This window comes from Bombina bombina, chromosome 5 (assembly GCF_027579735.1).
Source record: "Bombina bombina isolate aBomBom1 chromosome 5, aBomBom1.pri, whole genome shotgun sequence".
Classification (NCBI taxonomy): domain Eukaryota; kingdom Metazoa; phylum Chordata; class Amphibia; order Anura; family Bombinatoridae; genus Bombina; species Bombina bombina.
In genome coordinates, this window is record NC_069503.1 from 737,486,913 (window position 1) to 737,504,150 (window position 17,238).

Below are 17,238 nucleotides of genomic sequence, written 5' to 3' on the forward strand. Positions count from 1 at the left end.
AATGTAAGCTTGTACAATATGCCAATCTCTGTTTTAATCAATTAGCTGAAAAGCATATATTTTATAAAATCTTGCAAATAGCTTGGGCATTGTTTATATAGAGAAAAGAAAAAGGGGGTGGGGTGGGATAAGCGCTCCGGAAAGAGCAAACCTAAAGTGAAATAGTGATTCTAATATAATAAATAACAAAATTAGTCAAAAATGTTGAATATATATGTGTGAACAAAAATGCCAAAAAGTGACAGAAAATTGTCAATTTAATAATAAAAGATAACCAATATAAACAGATAGTTACATAACATATAATAAAATCGGATAAAGGAACTCATATAAGTCTAAGATGCCGGCATCACAGGATTACACTAATAACAAATAAGAAATTCATAACATATAAAATTGGCGATCGCTATATTAAAAATTACAGTATACAGAAACTTGATGTGGCAATAATTCTGCTGACCAGTAGCAAAACAATCTTAAGTTCAATTAAGGAGAGGTGACTCTGTTCTGGATGACAACAAATAACTATTATGTCCGTTACAAGCTATGGAACATGTGATCCGTGGGTGGTGACGTCACGTCATGTGACTAGTATTACTGATCCAATGTTATCCAATAGTATCCAATGATTAGTGTGTAGCGTTATTTTTGAAAATTATATATACCGGTATATGAAAAAGAAAAAGAAACAAAAATGTCAATTACTTTCCGTAACAATAAAAAGGATACTTGCAAGTAGTAGTTCGCTATCCTCCAATTTCCCCAGTGGGAGGGAAGTAATGCAGCTGAAAGGAACAACAATGTAGATAAAAAATAAAGGTGAGTGTCCGTCTTTTTCTTTCCAAACTCCAAATGGATCGATTTTCTTTATAAGGTGCTCTTTATTCAGCAATCCTTTAGGTGGATAAGGTGCTCTTTATTCAGCAGTCCTTTAAGTGGATAATGTTATGGTAACTAAAACCCAAGGTCTCTTGCAAGCACACAGGAATTATTCATATATCTAGCTCATGTGAAGTGTGTGAGCTAGAAATGAACCTGTTGTTTGTGCCGCCGTAGAAACAGGTGAGTTAAAATGGAGCTCTATGGCTATAAAATTGTGAACACCGCACACAGGAATTATTCATATATCTTGCTCAACTGGAAATGAAGAGCTTGAAATGAACCTGTAATGTGCCAAGTGGGGAAGTAAATAAGATTCTGTAAGCCAATCTACGCGTTTCGGCAGAGTTACCTGCCTTTATCAAGATTGTTTATATAGAAACTTATGTTGCAATTTACATGCATTTTTCTTAGTTTTAAAGATATATGGGCATTCATTTTCTTGAGGTTTCCTGCATTGAATGAAGTTCAGTCCCCAACTTCATGAGCTCAACACTGCTATATTCTAAACATTGTTTGCTGGCTCTAGTGACTCATTCATGTGTGTTTCTAAAGTAGAGGAGATAAGATAAGGGAGTTTCAACATGATGGTGCACATTATAGAGATTCATACTTTACACATGTTTCTTCAATATTTAAACAAATAATATTTTTTTAGAAGATACATGTACATATATTTCTCCGGCTAATCTTTTAATACATCATGCTTTTAGTATTTATTTAGTACTTTATGGACCTTTTAAGTGTTTCTGAAAATTCATTTTCTTTTGTCGTCTTCACTGTTTAGAGAGCCCAGAACAGGCTGATTTGTGGCTACTGAATAGTTGTACCGTGAAGAGCCCGGCAGAAGACCACTTTAGGAACTCCATCAAGTAAGTGTTAATGCATTTTCTCAGAAATATCTGCAAAGAGTTATGTGTATGTCCATTCAAGGTGAGTTACATAGAAAAAATAATACTGTTTGAAATTTAATTTTTAGTTATAGGTAGAAAATCGAATCCTAGTAAATGAAATGTACACATTGCTAGAATGCATTACAAGAAACTATACACATTTTATACTACAACAAGCTTTGACTATTTTAAATGTGTTTTTTCCAGATGTTGGTTTAGCTTAGAAAATTGTATTTTCTAAATTGTTTGACAACCTGCTGTATATTGTTTAATTATTTTATCTCCAGTAGTAATTACTTAGATTTAATTATCTGCAAATTAACTATTTTTTGTTTATTTAACACTTTAATAATTAAAATGGGAGTTGGGAAACTTCATATCTGTTCAGAATAAGGCTGTATGTTGCAAAGAAACACAGTACCTCTTTTCTGCAAAGTCCTTAAAACGTTCCTAAGCCAAACATGATAATGGAGAAACTGGCACTATTTTAATCAAATAATACAGAAAAGAGAGGTCCTGAGTACAAGCAAATAGTCCTATATTAGTATCAATTCAGACCCAAATTCTCATTCATACAATGCAAATGAGTCAAGTGAGGGGTGTCTGGTGCATATAAAGAGTTAATGGTATAAAAAAGAAATAAAAAAAGAAACCCCTTTTAGGCACACACCTGTAAATGCTAAATAACAGTGCAAAGACTTAAATTTACTCAAATCAGATAAGCTAGTAGAGTGATTATCAGTAACCACCTCCTTACACTTACTTGGAGGGGGCATGACCGTCAACGTCGCAAATATAGTAGAGCATACAAAATCTTTAAATCCTGGAACAAAGTCTGAAGAACTCCCCTATGTAGAAAAAACAGAGGGAGGGCAGATACCCTTGAAGCAAGAGCAGTATTAGGCTGATTAGAATGCATAAGATGATAAATAAATGATTTGCAAAGCTGAACAGGGGATTACGTCAATCATCTTGCAAAAAATACACTGTATATCAGTAGGAAAGTGTTTATATGATCTAGCTTCTGAGGTACTAGTATTTACAGAAGAGGAGACAGTATCAGTATGCTCCATAATGAAAAGGAAAATAATGGGCAGGCAATAAGAAAATCAAAATACAGATAATGATTTAAACATAGCAATAGAAGCCGGGTTATATCCAAATATAACAGCTCTTAGTAATTAAATCTTTCCTTCTCACCAGAGGCTTCAACAAACTTCAGTAGTGTTAAAAATCCTTACAGCATCGGGTGATCCCTAACCAGACAAACTTAGAGTAACCAAGAGACTAAGCACACAAAAAAAGAAGCGTGCTAAAAAATCCGACAAGTAAACATCAAATGGCGCACTTACTGGAGCGCACTTACTGGAGCGCACATGAGCATACAAGAATAAAAGTGCAAAAACATAATATATGCTTACCAGATAAATTCCTTCCTGGCAGAGAGAATCCACAACTTCATTCCTTTCTATTGGGAAATACAACACTTGGCCACCAGGAGGAGGCAAAGACACCCCAGCCAACGGCTTAAATATCCCTCCCACTTCCCCTATCCCCCAGTCATTCTGCAGAGAGAACAAGGAAAAGTAGGAGAAACATCAGGGTATAAAAGGTGCCAGAAGAAATAATATAAAAAGGGAGCCGCCCATCAGAAACATAAATTACGGGTGGGGTCGTGGACAGGAAGGAAAGGAATTTATCTGGAAATCATAATTTGTTTTTTCTTCCATAAGGCAGGGAGAGTCCACAACCTCATTCCTTACTGTTGGGAGAACTATACTCAAGCTAAAGAGGAGGAATGAATAACGGGGGTAACAGAAAAAAGAGGCGGACCCTATTCTGAGGGTACCAAAGCCGGCAAAACTCCCAAAAGCAAATACATCAAATTTGTAAAATTTAGAAAAAGTGTGTAAGGAGGATCAGGTAGCCTCCTCACATTTCTGATCCATGGAGGCTTCAATCTTAAAAGCCCAAAAGGAAGCCACTGCTCTAGTGGAAAGAGCCGTTATTCTCTCAGGAGGCTGTAGTCCCGCTGTCTCATAAGATAATCGGATGTCACGCCTCAACCAGAAAGATAAGGAAGTTGTTAGTAGCCTTCTGCCCCTTACGCTTCCCCGTATAGATAACAAACAAAGAGGACGATTGTCTGAATTCCTCAGTAGCCTGAAGATAGAACTTCAAGGCACGAACCACATCTAGAGTGTGAAGCAAACGTTCCTTCGCTGAAGGAGGATTATCCTATATTGACGAAAGGCAAAGTATGACTGGGGGATAGGGGAAGTGGGAGGGATATTTAAGCCTTTGGCTGGGGTGTCTATGCCTCCTCCTGGTGGATAGGTGTTGTATTTCCCAACAGTAAGAAATGAAGTCGTGGACTTTCCCTGCCTTATGGAAGGAAAAGGCCAACATACACTAAGTAAATATGTAAAATGAAAAGTCGATATGCACATAAGATGGCGTCCACTAACCAAGAAATAGCATGAAAAACCCCCACTCAAAACAAACCGCATTGCACAAACTTGCCGACTAACAAAAAAAAGTTTGACAACTATCCAACATGCGTTAACAAAAAATAAGCATGCACTCACAAATACTTAATGCACCTTAAAGGGACAGTATACACCAATTTTCATATATCTGCATGTAATAGACACTACTATAAAGAATAAGATGCACAGATACTGATTTAAAAATCCAGTATAAAACCATTTAAAAACGTACTTAAAAGCTCCCAGTTTAGCTCTGTTGAAAATGTTAGCTGGAACACCCAATAAAAGTGACTGTATAGCAAAAAGAGCAGACACTCCCCTCTCCCCCTTCCTTTACACAAACAGGAGCAAGCTGAAGTAGGGTAGACCAGTCTACTTCTAAAACTTTGGGGCTTGGTTAGGAGTTTAAAAATCAGTGCAATGTTATTTAAAAATAAGCATAACTATACTTTTACCCCCCCCCCCCCCTAAAAAAAGCAAAAAAAATAATAATAATAACCTGTATGGGCTATATAAATGGATCATCTACAAAATATTTATGCAAAGAAAAATCAAGTGTATAATGTCCCTATAAGTTCTACTGTAGGGTGAAATAAGTTACTTATATGCCCAGGCTAAAATGCCTGACATAATAGTCCTCAGACTGTGATATATATACCCATAAGAGAGTACCTACTAATAGCCAACAGAATAAGCAGGTGCCAATAACATCCCCACACATTTACCTGATGGCACCCATACTACTGGGAGTTTTGGGATTTTTACCTCCTACTAGTAGTCAGGAGTAGAATTCCCAAGAGTAATGGATCATGGACTCTCACCACCTTTATGGGAAAAAAATAAATAAATTATTGCCGCTGGCAAACTGGGGATATCCAGCCATACAAATGTCAGACACGCTATAAATTACTTGCTTTCATAAAGGGATACTAAACCCATTTTTCTTTCATGTAATTAGCAAGAGTCCATGAGCTAGTGACGTATGGGATATACATTCCTACCAGGAGGGGCAAAGTTTCCCAAACCTTAAAATGCCTATAAATACACCCCTCACCACACCCACAATTCAGTTTTTACAAACTTTGCCTCCTATGGAGGTGGTGAAGTAAGTTTGTGCTAGATTCTACGTTGATATGCGCTCCGCAGCAAGTTGGGGCCCGGTTTTCCTCTCAGCGTGCAGTGAATGTCAGAGGGATGTGAGGAGAGTATTGCCTATTTGAATTCAATGATCTCCTTCTACGGGGTCTATTTCATAGGTTCTCTGTTATCGGTCGTGGAGATTCATCTCTTACCTCCCTTTTCAGATCGACGATATACTCTTATATATATATATACCATTACCTCTGCTGATTTTCGTTTCAGTACTGGTTTGGCTTTCTACAAACATGTAGATGAGTGTCCTGGGGTAAGTAAGTCTTATTTTTTGTGACACTCTAAGCTATGGTTGGGCACTTTTTTATAAAGTTCTAAATATATGTATTCAAACATTTATTTGCCTTGACTCAGGATGTTCAACATTCCTTATTTTCAGACAGTCGGTTTCATATTTGGGATAATGCATTTGAACCAATCATTTTTTCTTACCTTAAAAAATTTGACTTTTTCCCTGTGGGCTGTTAGGCTCGCGGGGGCTGAAAATGCTTCATTTTATTGCGTCATTCTTGGCGCGGACTTTTTTTGGCGCAAAAAATCTTTTCTGTTTCCGGCGTCATACGTGTCGCCGGAAGTTGCGTCATTTTTTTGACGTTCTTTTGCGCCAAAAATGTCGGCGTTCCGGATGTGGCGTCATTTTTGGCGCCAAAAGCATTTAGGCGCCAAATAATGTGGGCGTCTTATTTGGCGCTAAAAAAAAAAAAATATGGGTGTCGCTTTTGTCTCCACATTATTTAAGTCTCATTATTTATTGCTTCTGGTTGCTAGAAGCTTGTTCACTGGCATTTTTTTCCCATTCCTGAAACTGTCATTTAAGGAATTTGATCAATTTTGCTTTATATGTTGTTTTTTCTTTTACATATTGCAAGATGTTCCACGTTGCAACTGAGTCAGAAGATACTTCAGGAAAATTACTGCCCGGTGCTGGAGCTACCAAGCTAAGTGTATCTGCTATAAATTTTTTGGTATCTGTTTCTCCAGCTGTTGTTTGTATTGCATGTCATGACAAACTTATTAATGCAGATAAAATTTCCTTTAGTACTGTTACATTACCTGTTGCTGTTCCGTCAACATCTAATTTTCAGAGTGTTCCTGATAACATAAGAGATTTTATTTTTTAAATCCATTAAGAAGGCTATGTCTGTTATTTCTCCTTCTAGTTTACATAAAAGTCTTTTAAAACTTCTCTTTTTTCAGATGAATTTTTAAATGAACATCATCATTCTGATACTGATAATGGTTCTTCTGGTTCAGAGGTTTCTGTTTCAGAGGTTGATGCTGATAAATCTTTGTATTTGTTCAAGATGGAATTTATTCGTTCTTTATTTTAAGAATTATTAATTGCATTAGAAATAGAGGATTCTGGTCCTCTTGATACTAAATCTAAACGTTTAAAAAAGGTTTTTAAAATCTCCTGTAGTTATTCCAGAAGTGTTTAATCTCCCTGATGCTATTTCTGAAGTAATTTCCAGGGAATGGAATAATTTGGGTAATTCTTTTACTCCTTCTTCTAAACGTTTAAGCAATTATATCCTGTGCCATCTGACAGATTAGAGTTTTTTGGGACAAAATCCCTAAGGTTATGGGGTTGTCTCTACTCCTGCTAAATGTACTACTATTCCTACGGCAGATAGTACTTCATTTAAGGATCCTTTAGATAGGAAAATTGAATCCTTTTCTAAGAAAAGCTCACTTATGTTCAGGTAATCTTCTTAGACCTGCTATATTTTTAGTGGATGTTGCTGCAGCTTCAACTTTTTGGTTAAGAAGCTTTAGCGCAACAAGTCACAGATCATAATTTTATAGCATTATTATTATTCTGTAACATGCTAATAATTTTATTGGTGATACCATCTTTTGATCTCATTAGAGTTGATGTCAGGTATATGTCTCTAGCTATTTTAGCTAGAAAAGCTTTATGGATTAAACTTGGAATGCTGATATGTCTTCTAAGTCAACTTTGCTTTCCCTTTCTTTCCAGGGTAATACATTTTTATCTCAACTGTTAGGAGCGGTATCAGTTTGGAAACTATTTCCAGTTTGGAATATATCCAAGCCTTATAGAAACCTATAGCCAGCTCCTAAGTACCCATGTAGGTGCGGCCCTTATTCCAGCTCAGCTGGTATGGGGCAGATTACGTTTTCTTCAAAGAAATTTGGATCAATTCCGTTCTCAATCTCTGGTTTCAGAACATTGTTTCAGAAAGGTACAGAATTGGCTTCAGTTAAGGCCTCCTGCTAAGAGATTTTTTTCTTTCCCGTGTCCCAGTTAACACAGCAAAGGCTCAGCATTTCTGAAATGTGTTTCGGATCTAGAGTTGGCTGGAGTAATTATGCCAGTTCCAGTTCTGGAACAGGGGCTGGGGTTTTATTTTATCTCTTCATTGTACCAAAGAAGGTCAATTCCTTCAGACCAGTTCCGGATCTATCAATATTGAATCGTTATGTAAGGATACCAACATTCAAGATGGTTACTGTAGGACTATCCTGCCTTTTGTTTAGCAAGGGCATTATATGTCTACAATAGATTTACAGGATGTGTATCTGCATATTCCGATTCATCCAGATCACTTTTAGTGTCTGAGATTCTCTTTTTAGACAAGCATGACCAGTTTTGTGGCTCTACCGTTTGGCCTAGCCTCAGTTCCAAGAATTTTTTTCAAAGGTTCTCGGTGCCCTTCTTTCTGTAATCAGAGAACAGGGTTTTGGTATTTCCTTATTTGGACGATATCTTGGTACTTGCTCAGTCTTCTCATTTTCGAAGAATCTTATACGAATCGACTTGTGTTGTTTCTTCAAGTTCATGGTTGGAGGATCAATTTACCATTCAGTTCATTGATTCCTCAGACAAGGGTAACCTTTTTAGGTTTCTAGATAGATTCAGTGTCTATGACTCTGTCCTTGTCAGACAAGAGAAGTTTAACATTGATATCAGCTTGTCAAAACCTTCAGTCACAATCATTCCCTTTGGTAGCCTTATGCATGGAAATTTTAGGTCTTAGGACTGCCGCATCAGATGCGATCTCCTTTGCTCGTTTTCACATGCGACCTCTTCAGCTCTGTATGCTGAACCAATGGTGCAGGGATTACTCAAAGATATCTCAATTAATATCTTTAAACCGATTATACGACACTCTCTGACATGGTGGACAGATCACCATCGTTTAGTTCAGGGGGCTTCTTTGTTCTTCCGACCTGGACTATGATCTCAACAGATGCAAGTCTTACAGGTTGGGGAGCTGTGTGGGGGTATCTGACAGCACAAGGGGTTTGGGAATCTCAGGAGGTGAGATTTCCGATCAATATTTTGGAACTCCGTGCAATTTTCAGAGCTCTTCAGTCTTGGTCTCTTCTGAAGAGAGAGTTGTTCATTTGTTTTCAGATAGACAATGTCACAACTGTGGCATACATCAATCATCAAGGAGGGACTCACAGTCCTCTGGCTATGAAAGAAGTATCTCGAATTTTGGTTTGGGCAGAATCCAGCTCCTGTCTAATCTCTGCGGTTCATATCCCAGGTATGGACAATTGGAAAGCGGATTATCTCAGTCGCCAAACGTTGCACCTGGGCGAATGGTCTCTTCACCCAGAGGTATTTCCTCAGATTGTTCAAATGTGGGAACTCCCAGAAATAGATCTGATGGCTTCTCATCTAAACAAGAAACTTCCCTGGTATCTGTCCGGATCCCGGGATCCTCGGGCGGAGGCAGTGGATGCATTATCTCTTCCTTACAAGTGTCATCCTGCCTATATCTTTCCGCCTCTAGTTCTTCTTCCAAGGGTATTTTCCAATGTTCTAAAGGAATGCTCGTTTGTCCTGCTGGTAGCTCCAGCATGGTCTCACAGGTTTTGGTATGCGGATCTTGTCCGGATGGCCTCTTGCCAGCTGTGGACTCTTCCGTTAAGACCAGTCTTTCTGTCTCAAGGTTCTTTTTTCCATCAGGATCTCATTACCTTAATTTTAAGGTATGGAGTTTGAACGCTTGATTCTTGGTCAAAGAGGTTTCTCTGACTCTGTGATTGATACTATGTGACAGGCTCGTAAATCTGTATCTAGAGAGATATATTATAGAGTCTGGAAGACTTATATTTCTTAGTGTCTTTCTCATCTTTTTTCTTGGCATTCTTTTTGAATACCGAGAATTTTACAGTTTCTTCAGGATGGTTTAGATAAAGGTTTGTCCGCAAGTTCCTTGAAAGACAAATCTCTGCTCTTTCCGTTCTTTTTCACAGAAGGATTGCTAATCTTCCTGATATTCATTGTTTTGTACAGCCTTTGGTTCGTATAAAACCTGTCATTAAGTCAATTTCTCCTCCTTGGAGTTTGAATTTGGTTCTGGGGGCTCTTCAAGCTCCTCCTTTTGAACCCATGCATTCTTTGGTCGTTATATTACTTTCTTGGAAAGTTTTGTTTCTTTGGCCATCTCTTCTGCCAGAAGAGTCTCTGAATTATCTACTCTTTTTTGTGAGCCTCCTTTTCTGATTTTGCATCAGGATAAGGCGGTGCTGCGAACTTCTTTTGAATTTTTTACCTAAGGTTGTGAATTCTAACAACATTAGTAGAGAAATTGTGGTTCCTTCATTATGTCCTAATCCTATGAATTCTAAGGAGAAATCATTGCTTTCTTTGGATGCTGTTAGAGCTTTGTAATATTATGTTGAAGCTACTAAGTCTTTCCGAAAGACTTCAAGTCTATTTGTCATCTTTTCCGGTTCTAGAAAAGGCCAGAAAGCTTCTGCCATTTCTTTGGCATCTTGGTTGAAATCTTTATTTCATCATGCTTCTGTTGAGTCGGGTAACACTCCGCCTCAAAGGATTACAGCTCATTCTACTAGGTCAGTTTCTACTTCCTGGGCGTTTAGGAATGAAGCTTCGGTTGATCAGATTTGCAAAGCAGCAACTTGGTCCTCTTTGCATACTTTTACTAAATTCTACCATTTTGATGTATTTTCTTCTTCTGAAGCAGTTTTTGGTAGAAACGTTTTTCAGGCAGTGGTTTCAGTTTGAATCTTCTGCTTATGTTTTTTCATTAACATTTTATTCTGGGTGTGGATTATTTTCAGCAGGAATTGGCTGTCTTTATTCTATCCCTCCCTCTCTAGTGACTCTTGCGTGGAAAGATCCACATCTTGGGTAATCATTATCCCATACGTCACTAGCTCATGGACTCTTGCTAATTACATGAAAGAAAACATAATTTATGTAAGAACTTACCTGATAAATTCATTTCTTTCATATTAGCAGGAGTCCATGAGGCCCGCCCTTTTTTGTGGTGGTTTTGATTTTTTTGTATAAAGCACAATTATTCCAATTCCTTATTTTATATGCTTTCGCACTTTTTTCTTATCACCCCACTTCTTGGCTATTCGTTAAACTGAATTGTGGGTGTGGTGAGGGGTGTATTTATAGGCATTTTAAGGTTTGGGAAACTTTGCCCCTCCTGGTAGGAATGTATATCCCATACGTCACTAGCTCATGGACTCTTGCTAATATGAAAGAAATGAATTTATCAGGTAAGTTCTTACATAAATTATGTTTTTTTCCTTTTATTTGGATAGAGCATGCAATTTTAAGCAACTTTCTTATTTACTCCTATTATCAATTTTTCTTTGTTATCTCTTGTTATCTTTATTTGAAAAAGCAAGAATGTAAGCTTAGGAGCCAGCCAATTTTTGGTTCAGCACCTGGGTAGTACTTGCTGATTGGTGTCTAAATGTAGCCAAATATTGATAATAGGAGTAAATTAGAAAGTTGCTTAAAATTGCACGCTCTATCTGAATCATGAAAGTTTAACTTTGACTAGACTATTCCTTTTAATAATGAAAGGTTGTCAGCAAAAATGTGAGCAGTCTGGTGCCCTTTCGTTCTCTTCTCTAATTGTATGAGGTTCTAAGCTGAGGGAATTGAGATCCCAGGATGCCTGACACCCTGGATGAGAATAGCAGGATGTAGGTATGTCTTTGTAGAACACCTTTGTGCATTTTCAAGTGATTTATCCATAAACTGTGAAGCTTACTATACGTTTCCCCGTTGTCTTAAATGTTACGGGAGTAAGTGAATTATTTAAAATAAAACTATAGTTAATAGAAAATCTGTGTTGCAGTAGAATGAGAGCTTTACCAAAGCTTTCATTTTAAAGGCCCCAGAATGATAAAGCTTTTTCTTCCCTCTGAAGTACATCTCTAACTCATAGTATTCAGGTTGACTATTAGAAATGAAATGTTATTAAAGCTCTTAAGACATATGAGCTTATTGTGCTTGTTTACAAGTGCTTCCATGAAGTGCCAGAATCTCATGCACTCACCGTTGCTGTGCAAATTGTGTCCAGCTGCAGAAAGAGCAGATAGTACCTTGTACATTAGTTCTAATATAATAGATAAGAACACACAGTTCCAAATGACATCTTTTATCTTCCCTCATAATAGAATGAGCTTCCACAATAACTTGTGGCTGAATAATATACACCTGACTACCCAAATGCACCTTCCAGTGGCGGTCATAGCTTATTTTTTTAATGCTGTTTTACTTCTATATTTAGTATCAATATGTTTGGAGCCCAGTGGAACATTGCTTCTTTCAGCAAAACAAGGATTTTAAATGTGAGCTTAGCAATATTTATCTTTCAATGAATTGAATGTACATTTTAAAATAAGTTAACAAATACAGAATTTGTTATCGGGCTCCCAAATAAAAAAAATTGTTTTGTTCAATATTCATGCTAACATTTTAAAAGAATTATTCTTAAAGGGTCATGAAACCCAATATTTTTCTTTCATTTCTCAGAGCATATAATTTTAAACAATTTTCCAATTCACATCTATTATCAAATTGTCTTCATTCTATTTGTATCCTTTGTTAAAAGAGCAGCAGTGCACTGCTGAACACATCACTGCTGAACACATACATGACGAGGCATGTATGTGCAGCCACCAATCGGCAGCGAACTCACAGATCCTGTGCCTACCTATGTATAATTTTCACAAAGGATACCAAAAGAACAAAGCAGATTAACAGAAGCAAATTGGAAAGATTGTTTAAAATGTCTTACTCTACCCAATTAATGAAAGTTTAATTTTGACCTTACTGCCCCTTTAACAATGCAGCCTTTAATAGACTGATATACCTGCAACATTTTAGGAGGAATACATTTGAGGTGCTTTGTTCTTGCACATTAGCTGGTTACTGGAAATCGTTTTATTCTTAAATAAAAGTACTTCGTATTTTATAGTTTTTTTGTTGTGCTTTTATGTTATTATTTTTACATTTTGCAAGTTTTTCCCCTCACTTATATAAACATGTTTTTTGAGAGTTAGGAACATGAAAGGCTAGTGTTATTGGTAACTATGAACATATTCCTCTTGTCATTGGCTCCCCAGATGTGGTCAACTAGTTCCCAGTAGTGCATTGCTGCTCTGGAGCTAACCTTGGCAATGTGTTTAACCACTTTGCAGGGTTAAAGCACCTAGTTATGTATAAGCAATGATGCAATAGTAATGTGCCCGAACACATTAGAGCATTTTCTTTTCCTGCATTTTCTGCCCCTTTAAACACCCACACAATGTGCAATCCACTCTTAATACAGGAATAAACTGAATTGGTTGTTTGCTGCTCCTATCCCTTTCTTTTTATTATTTAGTAGTAGTATTAATATAATAATGTATATGTACCTACTAACTTTCTGATTAAAGAAGAAACTTCAAGTTCCCTTTTTTAGTAGAGGAATGTATGGTGTTCTATTACATTAACATTGTTAAATGCTCAGTGTATCATTATCTAGGAGGAACTTTTTTGTATTTATTCAGAAGCAAATGTCCTTGTCATGAGCCTAGCTAAATTGCAGAACTGTAGATAATCTTGTAAACAAGTAATGGCACGCTTTTTTATATAAAAATCAAACTGTCATATTCGCTTTAGGAAACAAACCAGGTTACAGATCACAAAATGATTACCCATAGAATGTAATACAAAATGGAGAGTTCTTCTTTGAAACCTGAAAACAAAACTGTATACCATGGAGTACATATTTTTACTGATATAAGGCACAGGCTGTATCTGAAAAAAGGAGAAGAGCGCAGACTCGAGTGCAGGGTAAAACGTTCTTTAATACTAGCACACACAGGTAAAATGGCAACTCACTAGAAAGACAAAAGATATCAGCACAGCACACAATGAGTTATATGTGTTAATACAACTTATCCCAGGAGCAGCAGTTCAGCAGTCGGCAGTTTACAACCCGTTCACACACTCTCTGATGATCTTGGGAAATTGTCCTGGAAATCTTTTAAGGGCAAAAAGTCTGGGTTCTGTTTGAGGAAATATATGAGCTGATAATATCTCTCTCAGCAAGCCTATGCCTAACGAAGATGGTAGGATATTGATGCAATAAACCCTCGGCCCACAAACAGCGTAGCTTCCTCACTGCAGATCAGGGAAACTACGGTGGTCTCACACGGTCAAAAAAGAGGTTGAAAGGGGCGGTTCTCTGCGCGTTTCGTCCCGACACAGCGGGACTTTCTCAAGAGTGAAGAGTCAGATTAATGCAATGCTCCTTATGAATGGTGTAAAATATACACTCCCACATATTGGACCAATGGAATCAATTAATGACACGGAACAACTATGTGAACATTCATAAGAAGCATAGCAACATTACCAAAATTAAAAATACAATTGATTAGTAAAATGTATCATTCAATATAAAACCAATACATAATCATAAAATTCATAGACCTAAGATAAATCATTAAAAAACAACTGATAAAATGTACATTCTTACTGCAAATTTTAAATCCAATAAAAAAAACATATATTTAGTCAAATGTTACAAAAAATATATCAATACAAATACTAGTTAAAAAGCTGAACATGATTACTGAACTATTCATATGCATAGATGAATATATCATAGAAAAGCCTGTATATCTAGTTCAATGTTTAACCCATTAGGTTCCATACAATTTAAAGTCTTTATCCAAAAAGTCTCTCTTTTTCTAAGTATTAATAATCTAATAACCAACTGGGTAGCTCCGCCAAACGGGTCCTGCTTCCTTCCTACCGACTGCAGCTATGTAGCTGGCAAGTGATTACAGCCTGTAGCCACCCCTGATGCCCGACAGCCCCAGTACTCAGGGTCCCACCCTGTGGCAGACTCCAGCTACCCCGATTGAGTAGCTCTGCCAGAGGGTCCTTCCTTTGCCTGCAACAGGCTGCTATGTAGCCCAGGAAAGTGATTTTAGGTGGAGCCAACCCAAATAACTAGACAAACTAGCCTTCAGGTTAAGCCGGAACTAATTTTATTGAAAACACGCACTCCTTTTATACAGACAGCTCATCTTGAGAAGACCCTGGACAATCCCACTATTTTCCCGCCCCTCCAGACTGACCGGCGCCTCCATAGGAGCCACAGTCCCACATAATCTCAATACCTAGGGGTGGCGGTTTTGGGGTGATCCCTGTGGAGCGGTGGCACTTCCAGGGTGTCATTTTAAAGCTCTCGGTCCCCAGATTTCACAGTCCAAAAATTATTCGTTACTGGGGACTGGAGTTACAGTCCGTTGAAGTTATGGGGTTAGGGGTGTCCAAAACCCCTGGTTCCCAAAGGATCTCCCCTCTGGTAATTCCCCCACCTCTTGTCCTCCCTAGGGGCTACTAATCCCCAAAAGAGCGGAGCTCTGGGGCACATGGTTGCTGGAGCGACAAGGGTTACATTTAGCGAGTGTCCTGTGGCCGACCGGGAGTTCCAGGAGCCCGGCCAGCCTAGGAGGGTTTTGCTGGTCATACCCCAGCTCTTCATAAACAAGCAAACCAAAGCTTCCACTGAGAAACAGGGATGAGGTTGTAGGGGGTATGGATTTAACCCTTGCAGCCCAGTATCCATGACAATGAGATACACTGTGGTTCTCAAAACCAGACTCAATGTTCCTTATATGTTTTCTTTATATTAGATTTTGCGTTTTGTGCGACCTATTTAAATATGCCCATATTTACAGATTAGCTGATATACAACATATATGGAGTGACACGTACACCTACTATTACATGAGTATGTTTTGCTGCCATTATAATTGCTGAATGATGCGCTATCATTTCCTATGAGGGGGCACATAATACATTCTGGTGTTTTACACGGCTACAGACCAGTAGCTCCACCACAAATTTGAGGGCTCTCCATGGCTATTAAATTACTCATGGATAACTTGTGATGTATCGGCCCTTTACACTAGTATACCCCACGATAAGGGGGTCTCTGCCATCAAAGATATCCTCAATATGAATAAATGATCTAAAAGTCAAATAGACTTCATAACTGAAGGCATACAATTTATTCAGAATCACAATTATTTTCTTTTTGAAGGCATATACTACAAACAAAATCAAGGTACAGCGATGGGGACCACTTTTGCCCCATCGTATGCGAACCTGTATATGTCTCATTTTGAGAATATGATTTGGAATAACCACCCCTTTATACATAACATTATTAAGTATTATCGATTCATTGACGATATTATAATTATCTCAGGGACCTTTGGAAAATATTAATGGTTTCTTAACACATTTAAATAGGAATACATACAATCTAAAATTTACCCACGATAGTTCTGACATCTATTTCTTTTTTAAACCTTACCTTATATCACAATCTTAGTACTAATACTGTAGCGGTTAAAAATTATCATAAATCTACAGATAGAAATAGTCTTCTGAATGCCAAAAGTGGCCATCTAAGACAATGAAAACGCAATATCCCACTAATGCAGTACCAGAGAATCAAATGGAACTGTACGAAAATGGAGGACTTTAATGAGGAATCCAAAATCCTCACCAATAAGTTTTTGGAAAAGGGTTACAGTATTGATCTGTTGGAAGACGGTATAAACAAAGTAGCAAATATGAATAGGGCATCTCTTATTAATAATCAACCCACAAGTATTAAACAAGGGACAAATCAAAATAAGAAGGAAGATTATCCAAAATTTGTAACTAGATTAAAAAATCAGCATTATAGAATTAAAAATATTTTGAAGAAAAACTGGAAGGTCCTAAAATTAGACCTGTTTTAAATCAAATATTGGGAGACAAACCTGAAGTAATCTTTAGAAAAAATAAATACATAAAAAATTACATTGCACCCACTAATCTAAGACAACATAAGAAAGTAGGTTCTTTAACCAGTTGGTGTGGTGGGGCTACTGGTCTGTATCGGTGTAAAACACCAGAATGTATTATGTGCCCCCTCATAGGAAATAATAGCACATCATTCAGCAATTATAATGGTAGCGAAACATACTCATGTAATAGTAGGTGTACGTCTCACTCCACATATGTTGTATATCGGCTAATCTGTAAATGTGGGCATATTTACATAGGTTGCACAAAAAGCAAAATCAAATATAGATTAAGAGAACATATAAGCAACATTGAGTCTGGTTTTGAGAACCACAGTGTATCTCATCATTTTAATTTACACCACAATCGCAACCCACAAGATTTAAGTATTAAAATTGTTGAATGGGTTGCACCTAATATTTGGGACACCAACAGGTTATTAAGACTTAGAAAAAGAGAGACTTTTTGGATAAAGACTTTAAATTGTATGGAACCTAATGGGTTAAACATTGAACTAGATATACAGGCTTTTCTATGATATATTCATCTATGCATATGATTAGTTCAGTAATCATGTTCAGCTTTTTAACTAGTGTTTGTATTGATATATTTTTTGTAACATTTGACTAAATATATGTTTTTTATTGGATTTAAAATTTGCAGTAAGAATGTACATTTTATCAGTTGTTTTTTAATGATTTATTTTAGGTCCATG

At 37.2% G+C, this 17,238-nt stretch overlaps 1 protein-coding gene across 1 annotated transcript in view; it reads left to right on the top strand.

Annotated features, from left to right (window-relative positions):
* Window positions 1-17,238, top strand: part of CDKAL1 (CDK5 regulatory subunit associated protein 1 like 1) — a 2,417,072-nt gene that overhangs the window by 358,509 nt on the left and 2,041,325 nt on the right. Inside the window, exon 5 of the mRNA XM_053714792.1 lies at window positions 1,667-1,751. Within this exon, the coding sequence (XP_053570767.1) occupies window positions 1,667-1,751 (85 nt within the window). The remainder of the gene's footprint in view (window positions 1-1,666; window positions 1,752-17,238) is intronic.